Source organism: Lottia gigantea (assembly GCF_000327385.1).
Source record: "Lottia gigantea unplaced genomic scaffold LOTGIsca_166, whole genome shotgun sequence".
Taxonomy (NCBI): Eukaryota; Metazoa; Mollusca; class Gastropoda; family Lottiidae; genus Lottia; species Lottia gigantea.
Genome location: NW_008708067.1, coordinates 258,162 through 276,790, shown reverse-complemented (window position 1 = coordinate 276,790; position 18,629 = coordinate 258,162). Strand labels below are relative to the sequence as shown.

At 31.9% G+C, this 18,629-nt stretch overlaps 2 protein-coding genes across 2 annotated transcripts; one reads left to right on the top strand and one right to left on the bottom strand.

Moving 5' to 3' along the window:
• Positions 1-868: 868 nt before the first annotated feature.
• Positions 869-6,436, bottom strand: LOTGIDRAFT_238755 (hypothetical protein; the record flags this gene model as incomplete). Its single annotated transcript, XM_009051393.1, has 3 exons — positions 869-2,240; positions 5,171-5,443; positions 6,266-6,436. 3 exons carry the CDS (start codon positions 6,434-6,436, stop codon positions 1,917-1,919), a joined length of 768 nt encoding a protein of 255 aa, XP_009049641.1. The 3' UTR covers positions 869-1,916.
• A 7,137-nt stretch (positions 6,437-13,573) lies between these two features.
• Positions 13,574-18,523, top strand: LOTGIDRAFT_238754 (hypothetical protein). Its single transcript, XM_009051392.1, has 3 exons — positions 13,574-13,630; positions 16,233-16,508; positions 16,916-18,523. The coding sequence occupies exons 1-3, from the start codon at positions 13,619-13,621 to the stop codon at positions 17,246-17,248; spliced, it is 621 nt and encodes a 206-aa protein (XP_009049640.1). The 5' UTR covers positions 13,574-13,618; the 3' UTR covers positions 17,249-18,523.
• Positions 18,524-18,629: the final 106 nt, after the last annotated feature.

Sequence of the window (18,629 nt, the reverse complement as noted above, 5' to 3'; positions counted from 1 at the left end):
TGAAAGACATGGGGTTGAGGAATAAATGCTTCATAAGTGACAGATATGGGGTACAGGGACAACTGCTTCATGTGTATCAAACGCGTTTCATACACGACATGCGTGGGATACAATATGGACAAATGCTTAATACATGATACACGTACGGCTGACCTGCAAATGCCTCGTACATAACATAGCGGAGTTGAGGGACTTCCTATAGGACAATCGTCGGGTTGAAGGACATGCTATGCAAAATACCTGATACACGTGGACTACACGGAAAACTGCTTTCTGAGTGACAGACATGGGGTTGAGGGACAAATGCTTCACACATGGGGGATGAGGGACAAATGCTTCATACATGACACACGTGAGATTGAGGGGAACAAATTTTTCTTACATGGCATTGGTGGGGTTGAAGGACAATCCTTTCATACACGGCATACGTGGGATACAGAGACAAATGCTTCATGAGTGACAAACATTCTAAAAGTTGCCTTTTGTGGAATTCGGTACACATTGGGCATCTTTGTAGGTTGTATAACGGGCGAACTTAAAGCTTATATTTGTTTTGAATTTCGCATTCAAAGTCTGTGATCCTGTATACTATTGGATGTATTTGAGGTCGTCAGTTAATAATCTGTTTTCAAAATAACAAGAAACACAGACGTCGAGTGCGAAATAAGAACGTTGTAAATTTTAGTACATGTACATACTAGGCAAAGAAAAATTGTTTTTGGTTATTTTTTAAGTATTTGGCACTGGCAGTCTTAGAACGATTTAGCAGTGATGCAAATAATACAATACAATAAAATTAAGCGCTGTGGCAGAGCATACTCACTCTTCTGGTACACTTAATACAACTGCAACTGGGTTTATCAACTCAACATCTCTTTCAGAGAGTCCACATAGCAAATATTGTTTATTAGGTATTTTTTATTGCATATATTATCTATTTGAAATTAGTCTTATTATTGGAAAGTTTTGTGTCAGATATCTAAAGAAAAATTACTATTGCTTTGATGATGATTTTCAAATTCACATAAAAATAACTGATTTACCACTCTAACTTTATGGATAATGTTATGATTAAGCAATAAATACTTTGATGTTTTGTTACAAAATGAATAATACTTTGGTCCCATTATATCTAACACAAAAAGCCAATACATCAAAATACACAAACAATTAATGAAATGTCTACGACTTGAGAAAGTTCATTGGTTTTTTTCATGACTTTGATCCAATTGATAACAAATTAATAATGATCAATAGAGTTGCCACGCTTTCAAATCGAAAGACTTGACTTATAATTGACAATTTTATGAAAGGGAACAGAACAATAATTACTTTACAAAGTAAAGCTATTACGAACTACTTACTTATACCTTGACTTCAATAGTCACTTTTTTGGTATCATAGAAATGTAAATGTAGCGATTTGATTGGATTGCATTCTACCAAATACCGCCAATCAGAAGCATACGAGCACAAAGCCATAATGTTTACAACTTTTCTATTGAGGCTCTGGCTGTATTCACTGGCGTACAATCCAATCAAATCGATGCGTTCCGTGATACAAGAATAGTGGTTATTGCAGTTAAGATATAAGTATGAACTATTATCTTGACATTGTGAAGATGGTGTCCGGTATTGTGCAGATTTATTGTTACATTAGAAAACAAAAACAGAAGGACATTGTGTCCGTATATAGTTTGTAGACCTTCTAAATCCCACAGAATTGCTTGTTAAATTTTGAACAGGAATATGCGTGGCTGAAAATATAGCCTCTACCAGCTGGTAAAGCAAATCTTAGAACGAAATTAAAGTTATATTGTGAAGTCGAACAGAAAGTAAAGTAACTAAACACAATAAAAGCGAAAAAAAAAATTAAATTGTTTGGCCTTTACAATCAGCAGCAGCACAGCTTGGCATCTACAATAATTTAGCAACAGGCTTCAAAATGTCGCCCCCGTACTTAATAACATGGGGTTGGCCTTCTGAATTGGGAGCCATTACTTTTTTCATTACAACAGTAGGCATGATAGAATGAGCTGCTCTCAATGGCGCCAACATTGGGTGTACAAGATTTGGATGAACTTCCGAATATACACTGCAGAATATTCCGTTAGCAATAATGCGGCCGGAATCAGTAAATACATTGTAGACCCCTTCACATTCCACTTCTTCTATAGCCTTCACCTCCTCTTCATTCACTTTCAGCTGATCAACATCCAAAACATACAACACATCTCCGATCTGAAAAAGGAAAACTATACATAAGGATACCAAGTTTTGAAGACGACTATTCAAACCAATAAATGTACATAACAGATCGTAATTCAGGTATACTAGGTCAACGTACAAGTACATGCAAATTGGTCATCAGGTAAATTTGTCACATACAAATGGGTCACTGGGTAAATTGGGCACGTGTATATTGGTCACTAGGGAAATTATCACCAGCAAATTAGTCAAAAGGAAAAGCTGTCAAATATTATAGCCTAGTAATTATGTTAATTTTCAAAGTAATACGGTCACAAGGTATATTGATCTATTTTTTTGTGACCATATTACTATGATCTATTTTCCCTGTGACCATATTACTGTGATCTATTTTCCCTGTCACCATATTGCTGTGATATATTTTCCCTGTGACCCTATTACTTAGATAAATATACCTTGTGACCATATTACTGTGATCTATTTTTCTTGTTACCATGTTACTATGATCTATTTTTCTTGTGACCATATTACTATGATCTATTTTCCCTGTGACCATATTACTGTGATCTATTTTCCCTGTCACCATATTACTGTGATATGTTTTCCCTGTCACAATATAACTGTGATATATTTTCCCTGTGACCCTATTACTTAGATAAATATACCTTGTGACCATATTGCTGTGATCTATTTTTCTTGTTACCATGTTACTATGATCTATTTTTCTCGTGACCATATTACTGTGATCTATTTTCCCTGTGACCATATTGCTGTGATCTATTTTCCCTGTGACCATATTACTGTGATCTATTTTTCTTGTGACCATATTACTGTGATCTATTTTTTTTTTGTTACCATGTTACAGTGATGTATTTTCCCTGTGACAATATTACTGTGATCTATTTTCCCTGTGACCATATCACTGTGATCTATTTTCCTTGTGACCATATTACTGTGATCTATTTTCCCTGTGACCATATTGCTGTGATCTAATTTCCCTGTGACCATATTACTGTGATCTATTTTTCTTGTGACCATATTACTGTGAACTATTATCCCCATGACCATATTACTGTGATCTATTTTTCTTGTGACCTTATTACTGTCAACTACTTTCCCTGTGACCCTATTACTGTGATCTATCTTTCTTGTGACCATATTACGGTGATCTATTTTCCCTGTCACCATATTACTGTGATCTATTTTCCCTGTCACCATATTACTGTGATCTGTTTTCCCTGTCACCATATTACTGTGATATATTTTCCCTGTGACCCAATTACTTAGATAAATATACCTTGTGACCATATTACTGTGATCTATTTTTCCTGTGACCATATTACTGTGATCTATTTTTCTTGTTACCATATTACTATGATCTATTTTCCCTGTGACAATATTACTGTGATCTATTTTCCCTGTGACCATGTTATTTTGATCTATTTTTCCTGTGACCATATTACTGTGATCTATTTTCCTGGTGACCATATTACTGTGATCTATTTTTCTTGTGACCATATTACTGTGAACTTTTTTCCTGTGACCATATTACTGTGAACTATTTTCCCTGTGGCCATATTACTGTGATCTATTTTCCTGTGACCATACTACTGTGATCAGTTTATCTCGTGACCATATTACTGTGATCTATTTTTCTTGTGACCATATCACTGTTAACTATTTTCCCTGTGACCATGTTACTGTGAACTATTTTCCCTGTGACCATATTACTGTGATCTGTTTTCCCTGTGACCATATTACTGTGATCCGTTTTCCCTGTGACCATATTACTGTGATCCGTTTTCTCTGTGACCATACTACCTTGATCAGTTTACCTCGTGACCATATTACTGTGATCTATTTTTCTTGTGACCATATCACTGTTAACTATTTTCCCTGTGACCATGTTACTGTGAACTATTTTCCCCGTGACCATATTACTGTGAACTATTTTCCCTGTGACCATATTACTGTGATCTATTTTTCTTGTGACCATATTACTATGATCTATTTTCCCTGTGACCATATTACTGTGAACTATTTTCCCTGTGACCACATTACTATCATCAGTTTGCCTTGTGACCATATAACTGTGATCTATTTTCCCTGTGACCATGTTACTGTGATCTATTTTCTTGTGGCCATATTACTGTGATCTATTTTCTTGTGGCCCTATTACTGTGAACTATTTTACCTGTGACCATACTGTGATCGGTTTACCTTGTGACCATATTACTGTGATCTATTTTCCATATGACCATATTACTATGAACTATTTTCCTTGTGACCACATTACTGTGATCAGTCTACCTTGTGACCACATTACTGTGAACTATTTTCCCTGTCACCATATTACTGGGAACTATTTTCCCTATGACCATATTACTGTGAACTATTTTCCTTGTGACCATTTTACTGTGAACTATTTTCCCTGTGACCATATTACTGTGATCTATTTTCCCTGTGACCATACTACTGTGTTCAGGTTACCTTGTGACAATATTACTTTTAACTATTTTCCCTGTGACCATATTACTGTGAACTATTTTCCCAGTTACCATAGTACTGTGAACTATTTTCCCTGTGACCATACTACTGTCATCAGTTTACCTTGTGACCATATTACTGTGATCTATTTTTCTTGTGACCATATTACTGTGAACTATTTTCCCTGTGACCATATTTCTATGAACTATTTTCCCTGTGAGCATGTTACTATGTCTATTTTTCTTGTGACCATATTACTGTGAACTATTTTCCATGTGACCATATTACTGTGAACTATTTTCCATGTGACCATATTACTGTGAACTATTTTGCAGGTCCCCTGTGACCACATTACTGTGATCAGTCTACCTTGTGACCATATTACTGCAATCTATTTTTCTTGTGATTAATTACGATGATCTATTATGTTATTTAAATGCACTTTTATAAACAGATGGGAATATAATTACACATACCTTTACGTCTTCGGCTTTCTTGAAGTCCTTTTTATCTCCATCTTTAAAGAGCACAAAGTGACGATGACTTATTTCCAGTCTCTTTGTCTCTGTGTCAATTTGAAGATACTGGGATCTTACATCTTCAATATGGTGAGTTTTACACCATACTCTGGTAAAGTCCAGTTTGTCTTCATCCCAAGCAAGGACGTAATCACCATCCTCCAACTCGTCCAAATATGTCTTGTTGTTTTTGGTCGTAACAACAGTGTTTTTTGGGAAACACTTACGCGGCTGCAATTAAAAAAAAGTTATCATTTGAATTGGATAAAAGACAGAAATATTCTCGCAATTTGAAGATGGGACATCGTGAAACCAACGAGTAGCCAATGACGTTTGCGGACGTGAAAGTAAGTTTCTTCATCAAAAGCTGTCGAAGAGCAAATCAAAGTGTCTAATTAGTCAAGTTTAAGTCTTACAAAAGACTTTATCAGGATCGAGTCCACTAAAACATTTTTTGTGTAGAAACTAAGCATTGGACAGGCTTTCATGTGATATATTGGAATGTTTTCAACGAGATTTCTGGAAAAAGTTATAGAAGGTTGAATTTAGAGATTTTAATATTTTAACAGATGACAAATGAATTCAATGATCACACAAAGTTTCAAATAGATTGAAAATTCTCATACAGAGAAATTGCAAATATCGTCAGTTGTGGTGTGAAATATGATTTTACTTGATAATAGCTGTAGTGTTTATTAGACACAAATGCGTTTTTAATAAATTAAGAGAAATAACTCAAAAACCGTTCATCGTGAAATCGTCAAATTCTAACTTGTCCAAAATCTCAGCAATAGAAATGATAACACAAAATTTCATTATAATAATCAGAAGAAAACTGTAATTTTTTATGCTCGCGAACAATTTTCAAGGGACAATAACACAAAAACCGTTCATCGGAAAATCGAACATGTCCAAAATCTCAAAAATGTAAATGATCAAACCAAATTTTCAGCTAACATGTGGTTGCCTAGCAAGAACGCTCATTTACCTGATAAATTTTCAATTTATTAAGGGCGGTCGCCAATGTGTACAAAACCTTACTATAAATCTTACTTGTGTAAGATATTGACGATTTAAACCTTCATAAAATTTCATAAAATTCTGGCATAAATTCATACGCGAAGTCAGTGTCAATAGAAGCTCTATACAATGTAAGAAAACTTCATTAGTGGAGGAATATATCCCACGACCTATGTGTAGGAATTTTAGAACCTCTACTGGCATATTATATGATTTCGTTTTATAACCATTAAGATATATAATCATTTAGTTCATGCCGTTTTTTTCTATCAACACTTTTGGTATAGCGTGTGAAATTGCATAAAACGTTTTTTCTTGTAAAGAAAACCATCTGATGGGAATTTATAAAGGAATATTGCCTCTTAGAAAGGAAATAAAATTTAAAGTCTCAAACTTGGTCAACGAGTGTATAAATTCATCAGGTACAAGCACTGTACAAGCTGATATATGCATTAAACTAAATAATTATGAAATCTCGCTTCGAAGAATGTTTCAAATTTACTTGAATGAATTATCACTTAGTTTTATGGATTAATTGGATTATAGAGGGATTCTGTTGTATAGTAATGACACCTGGTAGGTCCACTGATGAACAAAGACTCATTTTGACCAAGTTTAGAAATTATAATCTTATGGTCATCGTAAGAGATAGTATACCTTTAAAGTAAATATATTCCACATGATATGCAATGGAATTTTAAGTTTCTGATAATGAGCAAATTGTTTACAGTTTGTCTGTCGAGAGCTCTGATTGGCTATCTCTGCCTCTTAACAAGCCAATTATATCGCTGCATTCCGTGATACATACATGAAAGGTGACTATTGCAGTCAAGGAACGAGTCGATATTCGTTATAGTTTGACTTGAGAAAATGCTATGGAAGTCAAATAGATTCTAAAACAGGGGGCAAAATGTATATTACAAATTTTATCTATTTTTTGAAATATTCTTTCAAATTATATAAACTTGTCAACACGACCTGGCAAAATGCCATCATCACGCTTAAGGGTCATGATTTGCCATTTACGGGTTTGATTTGGGTATTCAGAAGTACCAAAACAATTGTCTTTTCTATACATGACAGATTCTCGAGAAAGACGAGTCGTGGAGCTGTCCTTTTAAGGTTCGCATAGGTGGGTAACGGTTGTGATGCGGAATTCCCGATAGAGTGGAAAATACATCAAGCAAACGAAGCCTGACTACTTTTGTAATAAACTACTATCGGTTACCCACTTTTGTAATAAACTTGGCTGTTACAAAAGTGGGGAAGCTTGATAGTATTACAAAAGCTGGCGAGCTTATTACAAAAGTGGTGACCTAATTTTATTACAAAAATGGGCGCATGTTATTACAAAACTGGTCGTTATTACAAAAGTGGTTCCTACACCGTCCCTGCTCGACCCCCGTTTCTAAATAATTCGTTCGACATAACTTGCACGTAAAGTTAATAACGATCAACGATATTGAGAAACGTGGTCTTGAAACCCAACCACAACGCACTAGGCCTAACCAATCTTGTCACGAAGGTCTTTAAGACGAAGTTTTTAGCCGATTATGTTAAAAACTAGTCTTGACAATAGGACAATAGTTTTAACAACAGATTTCGTCAACTTGTCTTGTCAAAGCAAATCATTTTGAATTAATCTTGCAATACGATACGTTGAATTAGGAGTATGAACCGAATCAATTCGTATATTTGAATAAATCTATATTACAGCCTTAAAAGTCTCAGTGCAGAATTATGAAGAAAATGAGTGTAACTAATCTTGTTACCGAGTTATTTCGTTAAAAATTTACGTAACTAATTTATCAATGATTTTTTTTAGAAGATTTGCCTGACTAATCTTGTAAATCAATTTTTGTAGGAATCTACGTCACTGAAATTGTCAACAATTTCTTTTTGTGGTAAATATACGTAACTAATATTCTCAGCGAGTTCTTTGTGTAGAAAATATACGTAACTAATTTTGTCAACGAGTTCTTTTTGTAGAAAATATACGTAACTAATTTTGTCAACAATTTCTTTTTGTAGAAAATTTACGTAACTAATCTTGTCAATTAGTTCTTTTTGTAGAAAACATACTTAACTAATCATGTCAACAAGTTCTTTTTGTAGAAGATATACGTAACTAATATTGTCAACAAGTTATATTTGTAGAAGATATACGTAACTAATCTTGTAAACAATTTCTTTTTGTAGAAAATATACGTAGCTAATCTCGTCAATTAGTTCTTTTTGTAGAAAATATACGTGACTAATCTTCTCAACGAGTTCTTTTTGTAGAAAATATACGTAACTAATCTTCTCAATGAGTTCTTTTTGTAGAAAATATACGTAACTAATCTTGTATCCAAGTTCTTTTTGTAGAAAATATACATAACTAATCTTGTCACCGAGTTCTTTTTGTAGAAAATATACATAACTTATCTTGTCACCGAGTTCTTTTTGTAGAAAATATACGTAAATAATCTTGTCAACGAGTTCTTTGTGTAGAAAATATACGTAACTAATTTTGTCAACGAGTTCTTTTTGTAGAAAATATACGTAACTAATTTTGTCAACAATTTCTTTTTGTAGAAAATTTACGTAACTAATCTTGTCCATTAGTTCCTTTTGTAGAAAATATACGTAACTAATCTTGTCAACAAGTTCTTTTTGTAGAAAATATACGTAACTAATCTTGTCAACAATTTCTTTTTGTAGAAAATATACGTGACTAATCTTGTAAATTAGTTTTTTTTTGTAGAAAATATACGTAACTAATCTTGTCAATTAGTTCTTTTTGTAGAAAATATAGTAAACTAATGTTGTCAACAATTTCTTTTTGTAGAAAATATACGTAACTTATCTTGTCAATTAGATCTTTTTGTGAAAAATATATGTATCTAATCTTGTCAACGAGTTATTTTTGTAGAAGTTATGCGTAACTAAACTTGTCAACATGTTATATTTGTAGAAAATATATGTAACTAATCTTGTCAACAATTTCTTTTTGTAGAAAATATACGTAACTAATCTTGTCAATTAGTTTTTTTTGTAGAAAATATACGTAACTAATCTTGTCAATTAGTTCTTTTTGTAGAAAATATAGTAAACTAATCTTGTCAACAATTTCTTTTTGTAGAAAATATTCGTAACTAATCTTGTCAACAATTTCATTTTGTAGAAAATATACGTAACTAATCTTGTAAACAATTTCTTTTTGTAGAAAATATACGTAACTAATCTTGTAAACAATTTCTTTTTGTAGAAAATATACGTAACTAATCTTGTAAACAATTTCTTTTGTAGAAAATATACGTAGCTAATCTCGTCAATTAGTTCTTTTTGTAGAAAATATACTTGACTAATCTTGTAAATTAGTTTTTTTTGTAGTAAATATACGTAACTAATCTTGTCAATTAGTTCTTTTTGTAGAAAATATAGTAAACTAATCTTGTCAACAGTTTCTTTTTGTAGAAAATATATGTGATAAATCTTGTAAATTAGTTTTTTTTTTGTAGAAAATATACGTAACTAATCTTGTCAATTAGTTCTTTTTGTAGAAAATATAGTAAACTAATGTTGTCAACAATTTCTTTTTGTAGAAAATATACGTAGCTAATCTCGTCAATTAGTTCTTTTTGTAGAAAATATACGTAACTAAACTTGTCAACATGTTATATTTGTAGAAAATATGTAACTAATCTTGTCAATTAGTTCTTTTTGTAGAAAATATAGTAAACTAATCTTGTCAACAATTTCTTTTTGTAGAAAATATACGTGACTAATCTTGTAAATTAGTTTTTTTTGTAGAAAATATACGTAACTAATCTTGTCAATTAGTTCTTTTTGTAGAAAATATAGTAAACTAATGTTGTCAACAATTTCTTTTTGTAGAAAATATACGTAGCTAATCTCGTCAATTAGTTCTTTTTGTAGAAAATATACGTAACTAAACTTGTAAACATGTTATATTTGTAGAAAATATATGTAACTAATCTTGTCAACAATTTCTTTTTGTAGAAAATATACGTAACTAATCTTGTCAATTAGTTCTTTTTGTAGAAAATATACGTAACTAATCTTGTCAACAATTTCTTTTTGTAGAAAATATACGTAACTAATCTTGTCAACAATTTCTTTTTGTAGAAAATTTACGTAGCTAATCTTATCAATTAATTCTTTTTGTAGAAAATATACGTAACTAATCTTGTCAACGAGTTCTTTTAGTAGAAACGGTTATAATCAGAGTTCTTTAACCAAATGACTTACTTAACTAATAAATGCTGTCAAGAGTTTTTAAACATAAAAAGGTACATAACTAATGTGTAGGGAGTTCTTTGAAAAAATGACTTAATTGTACTTTTAAAATGTTGTCAAAAGAATATTAAATCAGAAGAATATTTGCATATAGGTATCTAATCTTGATAAGACAATGGAGTTTTACGTCCTATTTTTTTGTACCCGATTGCGTTAATGGTGAAGGGTAAAATTAGCTTCAATTATCAAGACTTATTAAAACATCACGTCTCCCTTTGTTACAGATTTATTCAATTCTGTGAACAATAAAAAAAATCACTAAATTGGAAATTTGGAAATACCAAGTGACTCATTTTCTAAGTATTTACAATTCAGAAGAAAAAATGAAACTCGAGCTACTTTTTAAAGGGGCATTCCGCTTTTTTGTAAAGCATTTTCATTATAAAAACTGTCAAACAATTATACCCGGAAATAATTAGTATGCTATTTATATTTATGTATTTACTTGATCAAACTGAATTTGTTTTAAAAGGGTTAATTAAAAACCAAGAGTTCTAATTGTTAATTAAGCAGTTTAACCTAGTTTCGGTGATTGGCTTTATAATGTTTCGTTATATTTGGTTGAAATCTGTCGAAAATGTACGAAGCATATTTCTCTACAAGTAGGAGCTTATTTAACACAAAGCAGTAGTTGTATAACAGCTTCCAAAAAATACTTAACGAACGTTAAAAGGTTACGTAACCTTTAAGGTAAAGTTTTGGCGTTAGAAAATTAACGGATGGATTTTTTCAGATGAAACTTTCAGATACGTTATGGGATACATTTCTATAGATTTTGGTCTATAGTTTCACAAGTTTGAGCAAAAAAAAATTTCGACTTACAAAAAAAAGCGGAATGTCCCTTTAATAAGTTATATACCAAGAAAATCAGTCAAAATGTAATCATATCCTGTATAGTTTATCGTCTGAGCAAAGTAAAAAGTTTTTTTTTTTAAATTATTTAATTATTTTTTAAGAGAATTGCTCAAAAAGTACTGTCATTCTAAGAATGTCTTTGGAGTTGAAAAAAATGATAAACATGAGTACATATGATATCTTCAAAATTTGCTTTTCCAGAAGAAAATTTTTCAGCCAAATTTGGACAAATGAAAATTAGAAAATATTTTATTGAACATGTGAAAATTAGTAAATCTTTTAGTGAACATGTGAAAATTAGAAATCTTTTATTGAACATGTAAAAATTAGAAAAATCTTTTATTGAACATGTGAAATTAGTAAAACTTTCGTTTAACATCATCTATTGAACATGTCAACATTTGATAGTAGAATTCCTTTGAACAATCATTGGTGTGTTTTTGGAACTTGAATGATAATAATGAAATAAAATAATGAATTTGAAAGAAGCCTTTCATTAAATTATGAAATGAATTAGAAAATAATAATTGTATTTCATCAATATTTAATGTATTAGTTCTAGGTAAAAGGTTGTACAAGAATGAATGAAAAGGATCTATCCTTTAAATTGTCTGTTTTTTTGTTATTATTTTTTGGGTTAAAATTTCAAGGAGAAAAATATGTTTCTTTTCAATGCAAACTTACAAAACATTTTATAATCTTATCAACGAGAAGATTTTCTTAGAGTAACAATATTATTTTGGGGCTAATATTCCAATTATCTTAAAACATATAGAAACACTTCAAAAAGCTTTTTGCTTTGCTCAGACAATACTGTTATTCTCTCTAAAACCTTATTTGATGGATATAACTTTCTATTACAAGTGTTTCCTGTGTTCATGAACAGCCAAATAACCAGAAAACAGACATTTTTGGCCAGTTTTTGGACTAAATAAACAAACTAAACGTATATGCCAAACAGCCTATAGTTAAACATGTTAACGTTAGTAGATTAGTTGAATGTTTATCATAATTTATATAGAAGAAAAAATGGCGAGCTCTACATCTACTTACATTATTAGGCATGTTGCACGTTCCAAGTCTAAAACTGCTTTGAGCTAGTCCAAGTCGAAGTAGTTAGAACCTGATATCTGGAAAAATCTAGAACACTGAGTCACAGACACACGTCAAATTTTCCACGAATTGCGTTGAGATGTGCATTTCTGGGAAAACCAGATTATCCACACGCATACGTATGCATTCCAATACAATACTCTCTCTTCAAGACGCTTTTTGAACACATTTTTTCAATGTATAGGTAAAAATGCTGGTTGTTCGTATAAACTTTCTGCACAGGTGAATTTTCGTGGCGTTATTCGATTGGTTACAGATGACGTTAATGTGTATTCCTGACGCCCAGACACAGCTCACTGTCAGAAGAAAATCTCTTCTACATTTCATTAGCCATTATTCAAACACGTCTTCACAGTTGGTATCCAATCAGTATACAGTCAGAAACATGAATGTTAATTGTGACAGAAGTCTTTTCTGTATTGATCTAAGATGCTGTACTAATACCTATAATTTATTCTGGAAATTTCCATTGCGATTTTATGAGGGTCGACAGGCCTATTCGTATTCACAGATCCTGACGTAACTTGAGTATATTTGGGTAAAGTATTTTTTATCATAAAAAAACTACTTACAAAGGTCCTTTGTTAAATTTGGAGAAAATTGCCAAGTACAAGTCTGGGCAAATGAGGACAAGTTTGCATATGCATGCATTATGTCAAATATTTCGCCGACCCCAAATAGAAAGGTTTTGCAATGGTGTTTTTGATGCAATGCGTTCGAAGCAGACTTTCGTGGCTGCAGCACTAGAACAGTACTGTTACTGATTCCTTATTTCACAGAATTCGTGGTTAATGCAATATGCCGCCCTGTCCCAAAAGAAACAAAAAGTACACATTGTTCGTGATATGTATGTAACTATCGAAACATCGAATTGTAAATCACCAACATCATTTTTACTGGAAAAAGGGATAAGTGTTACTTCATTTCAGCCTTGAGAACATTCTGGAATTCTGGATTGGGCATGTTAAACTGCTCATTTGAATAACAAAAGCAGGTGTGACGTGGCGTTTTCTTAGAATTTCCACTTTTTGCATATAAATACCCTTGGATCGAATTTGATAAGACAGTGCGCGATTGAATTTTTGATAATAGAGAAGTATACGTTATTCGTTCAAGATGCCAGACAATGTAAGTTGAAAATTTTCTTTAATCAATTTCAATTAATTTAACAATTGTGGGTAAAACGATTTTTATTTTTTTTTGAAAAATCATAAAACTCCGTGGGCAGATCGTGAGATTAGTTTCTTTTAAAATAAACGTCGATGGAACCACAGATGTGAGATAAATAGTTAGGGTAGTTAATGATGGTATGGCTTAGCTGCAAAATATCTTTCCGAATATAAATCTAAGTTTTGAGGTTAAATAAATATGTTTGAAAATTCCGCACCATCGGAGAACCGAAAAAAATTCCCACATAACCTAGTTTTTCTGTCTCTACTCTAGCCGACAACTGTTCAAAATATATATCAACAGTTTTTATCCAATGAACTTTGTATGCATGTATTTTATAGAAACTTCCTGGCCCTTTTCCAGCCTCCAGATAGCTATTTTGACTGTTGTCGGTTGGGGATTTTTTCGCACCGCCGCAGGTGGGGTTTTCCACCAAATTCCAAAATATTCGGAAAGAAGGACATTTTTTTTAGTTCAGTCATACCATCATTATCCCCCTACATTTTATGCCACGTCTGTGGTTTTACCAAATTGTTCTCAAGAAATTCAATCTTTCGGCCGCCAGAAAAGGATGCGCGCGCAACAAAAAATTCTACGTCACAGGGTCTAACAAAACGAAAGTAAAAGTTCGACACTAGTTTACAGTCCGAGATGCAGCAAACCCTCATATTTCGCAGCTTACTGTTTTTGACAATTCACCAGCCGACATTATTTTTTTGTAGTTGAAATATTTTTTATTCAAATTTATGAAAACCATAGTCCAGAGATATGTGTCCCATAACGTATCTGAAAGTTTTAACTAAGAAATCCAGCCGTTGATTTTTTAACGCCAAAAATAATTAAAAAACACTATGTAAAGTTCGTTACACTTTTTGGTAGGTGCTAAAAAAAACTGTACTATTTTAATTTACGACGCTTTTGACAATGGAAATTTTGCATACTGCCCTTTTTTTTGGACTAAGGCCAGTGACTACAGTGCTTATCCAATTTTGATGAATTTGAAAACGAATGTGTATGTTAATAAGGTTTGAATTAGATGATATTTTGAGTTTGTGAGTTATTGCCCTTAGCTATTTCAAACTAAGTGACTTTAAAGTAACGTGATTTTGATAAAATTGGGTTATCTGGTTAATGCTATTGATTATGAGCATTTCGACGAAAAACTTGGTATAATTTGTAAATATTGATTAGATTTTTGTTTTTTGTTAAGCTCTTCAGTAATTAATGTTCACAACACTCATCGCCTAAATTTGAGCCTTAAAATCCATGTGTGTTGAGAATTATCCGCGTTATAAAGTTAAAATGACGACTAGTGCTTTCTTGCTATGCCGCCTTCAATAAAAAAAAAAGACATATTTAGAAAAAGGAAAGTTAAATTTCATGCAGTTCTGGTAGTTCTGAAGACTATTTACATATCATATTCCAAATGGCAAACCATGACCTTTAATACATATTTTAGTTACTGATACTGAAGATACTTTCACTTTTCATTTATGTTACTTCTTGATATTAGCATTTCTTTGCATAATTCTTTAGCTCTGGATGGATTGAGTTGTGAATTATGATCCATTAATGTTAAAAAAATATGAAGTCAAATTTAAGTCTTCTTAACTACTAAAAGATCACTTAATATGATCTAACTTATTTAGAGCCTAGAACCTAGAAGCTTGCTGGCAAAATGCCATGTGCATTACTTGAACCCCTTTATAGAAAATTTAACCAACGCTGATTGAATGAAAAAATGTTCTATTAATGATTAATACCCCTATGTCATGATCTGACGTTTTTACAACTATTCTACAGCGTCGTCATTTTAACTTTTTCAAACGCGGATAAGTCTGGACTACGAAAGCTCAAATTTAGACGGAGAGCTGTTAACTTAGCGAAAATAAATGCTGAGACTAAAGTTCGATTGGTCAAGCGTATGGCGAATCTATCTCTTTAAAGCAGATGTTTCGACTCTCTTCTTTCAATTACGACTTTAAGGACCCTTGATCGATTGCATTACCCCCTTCCCCTATATCTTCACATATAGGGTTGTCCTGCAATCTTTTTCATTTCGGATAATATAGCGTAACTGAAGGACAAAAAATTTATTCGAGAGTACAAAGCACCTTTTTATCCCCCAAAATTCATAAACCCCTGGTTGAAAATCTCTGCTTTAAAGATGGTTTCCCTTCTCTTTATTCATGAAAAATGAAAGTGCTAATACTTATATGAATAGCAAGCAAAGGTGTTCTAATGACTTACCAGTTTGTCTCACATGTCTATAATTAATTCATTATAAGCTAAATAAGAGGAGAATTACCAGCAGAATTCCAATGAGTGACCGATCAAGAAATGTCAAAAAGTCTTTTTTTGTTTATCCAGACATTTATGTTGGGTTAAACTCTTTATATTATGCCACAAGAACATAATATTATGATTAAGAATACGTGATAATTCATTAGAAACACCAATTAATCAAATAGTTTGCTAAATTTGACACTAAAAATAAGGAAACCCATCTTGAAAACATAATTAGGTAACAGAATGAATAAATTGTTTGTTTTTTTTACAGTCTGATAATTGCTTTGCATCCAACACGGTTATAACTAGTAAAAATGGTAAGACCTATCTAGATGAATTAGTGGAAGGAGACGAAGCTCTTTCATTTGACGATAATGGTAAAATCTTTTATTCCGAAGTCTGGTGTATTACCCATCACGTAAAGAATTCCAGAGCGACGTATCTACAAATCGATACCGAAAGCAAACGGTTGGTAATAAGTCATCGACATTTTGTATTTGTTAAAAATGGCGACAAGCAAGAATATAAGAAAGCTAAAGATCTTCAGGTAAATTGATTTACATACTTTAAGGATATCTTTCTATTATTAACCGTCTGAAAGAGTTCAATATATGTTGCATCCGTAGCATTTTTCAGAAGGAAAGTTCTATGTCTTGTTTGTCTAAAATTACATTTTATATAAGTACCAGTGAAAATGAAGAAAAGTTCTATTCTATGAGAATGACACACTATGAGATACCAAAACTGACTCTGCATTCCACTCTTTATTTGTTAATAATAAAGTGATTTGAACGCGACTGTGGAAAAAAACTTGTTAGATTACAATGGAGAAAATTTATATATAAATTTATAATGGTAACCTAAAAAGTTATTAAAATTTTAAAGGCGACCATCGAGCGCCATGAAATTTGGTCACTGTTCCAGTATTTATAAGGTTTTTATTTTTTTTTTCAGAAAGGGGACATTGTTTTTATCCTGATTATAGACGGTGAGAAGAAAATAAGAGTGGAGGAGTCAGTCATGGAAATAGAAGAGGTAGAGCAAGAAGGAATCTTCAACGTTTTCACCAAATCAGGCCGTATCATTGCAAATGGATTTTTTTGCAGCACATATGCTGAAGTGCACCCAAATCTTGTTCATCCGTTCTTAGCCCCCTTGAGGGCTGCGTACGATGTTACACCTACTGTGGTCATGGAAAAAATATTGACCAAAAATGAAGATGGGAAACCATATTTGTTTAAGGCCTCGAGTAAACTATTAAAACCAGTGGTAAATTTATTTCAATAGTTCTGTAGATTCTTCTTCTTAGTGTCATCAGTAAATTATGTAGATTAACTGTACTTACAATTCATAGGTATTCTGTTAGTGTTATCAGTAAGCATTACAAAGTTCTGGAGGTTTACTGTACTTATATTTTTTTATATGTATTCTGTTAGTGTTATCAGAAAGTAATACAAAGCTCTGTTGATTTACTGTACTTATATTAATGATTTTACATAGCTTCTTAGTGTTATCAGTAAGGTACACAAAGTTCTGAAGATTTACTGTTTTTTATACATATATTTCGCTTGTGTTATCAGTAAATTACACAAAGTTATGAAGATTTTCTGTACTTATATGTTTTTTTATATATATATTTCGCTTGTGTTATCAGTAAATTACACAAAGTTATGAAGATTTACTGTACTTATATGCTTTTTTTTTTATATGTATTCTGCTTATCTGTAAGTTATACAAAGTTCTGATCTCTGATATTGTACACATCCGGTCCTATCTCCACTTTCTTTTAAGTAATTTAAGTAGTAATGAACAAGATTGCCTTGATTCAAATTTTATTCAATCTTCTTCGATTTTATTTTCCATATGACTTGAACGTACGAAAATATAATTTCTTGACTATACTTTTGTATTTCAATAGTATCCAAGTTGCTTTGACAAAGTTCAGTAGATTTACTGTACTTGTTCTTTCCTATTATAACTATTCCAATAGTGTTTGTGGTTAATATTTGTTTGTGAAACCAAAGAATAAATAGCGTTTAGAATAAGATTGATAATTGAATGAAATAATCAATTATTATTGATGTCAATCTCTGTAACTGTTATTTACTATTGATCACTTGACTTACTTTGCTGATAAATTGATATTGCCATGTTCATTCAATGTTCATAAGATATATTTTTACGTCGTCGAACATTTTTGAAAATTTTGAAATTTTTTTTATAAGGTTTTTCCTTTAGTTTGGCTTATGTTTATTATTTCTTTCCCATTTCCTTTGACAAGATAGTGATTTGAAATTCTGCAATGAGACGAAACTTGAAAGGAAAACTCATTTTTCGTCAACTTTTATGTAAATTGCGTATGTTTTGGTAACTTTTAGATTGGCTTCTTTTCGGTATTTCTTTTTCGCTGCATAGACACATAAAATATCATTAAAATTGACTTAAATTGTAATGTCGGACAAAAAATGGGCCTGCAAATGACTGAAAATTGTTTAAAATATTTGTGTAATACATCTGAATTAAGAGTTTCTGAAAAAATAAACATTTTCTTTAGATGTTGAATTCCTTGTGCCAGACCATGTATGCTAAAAAATCACAGAAGGATTTGACTTAGAAACACGATTCTTGTGATCCATCCGGGTATTTTTCAAACCATTGGACTCAAGGT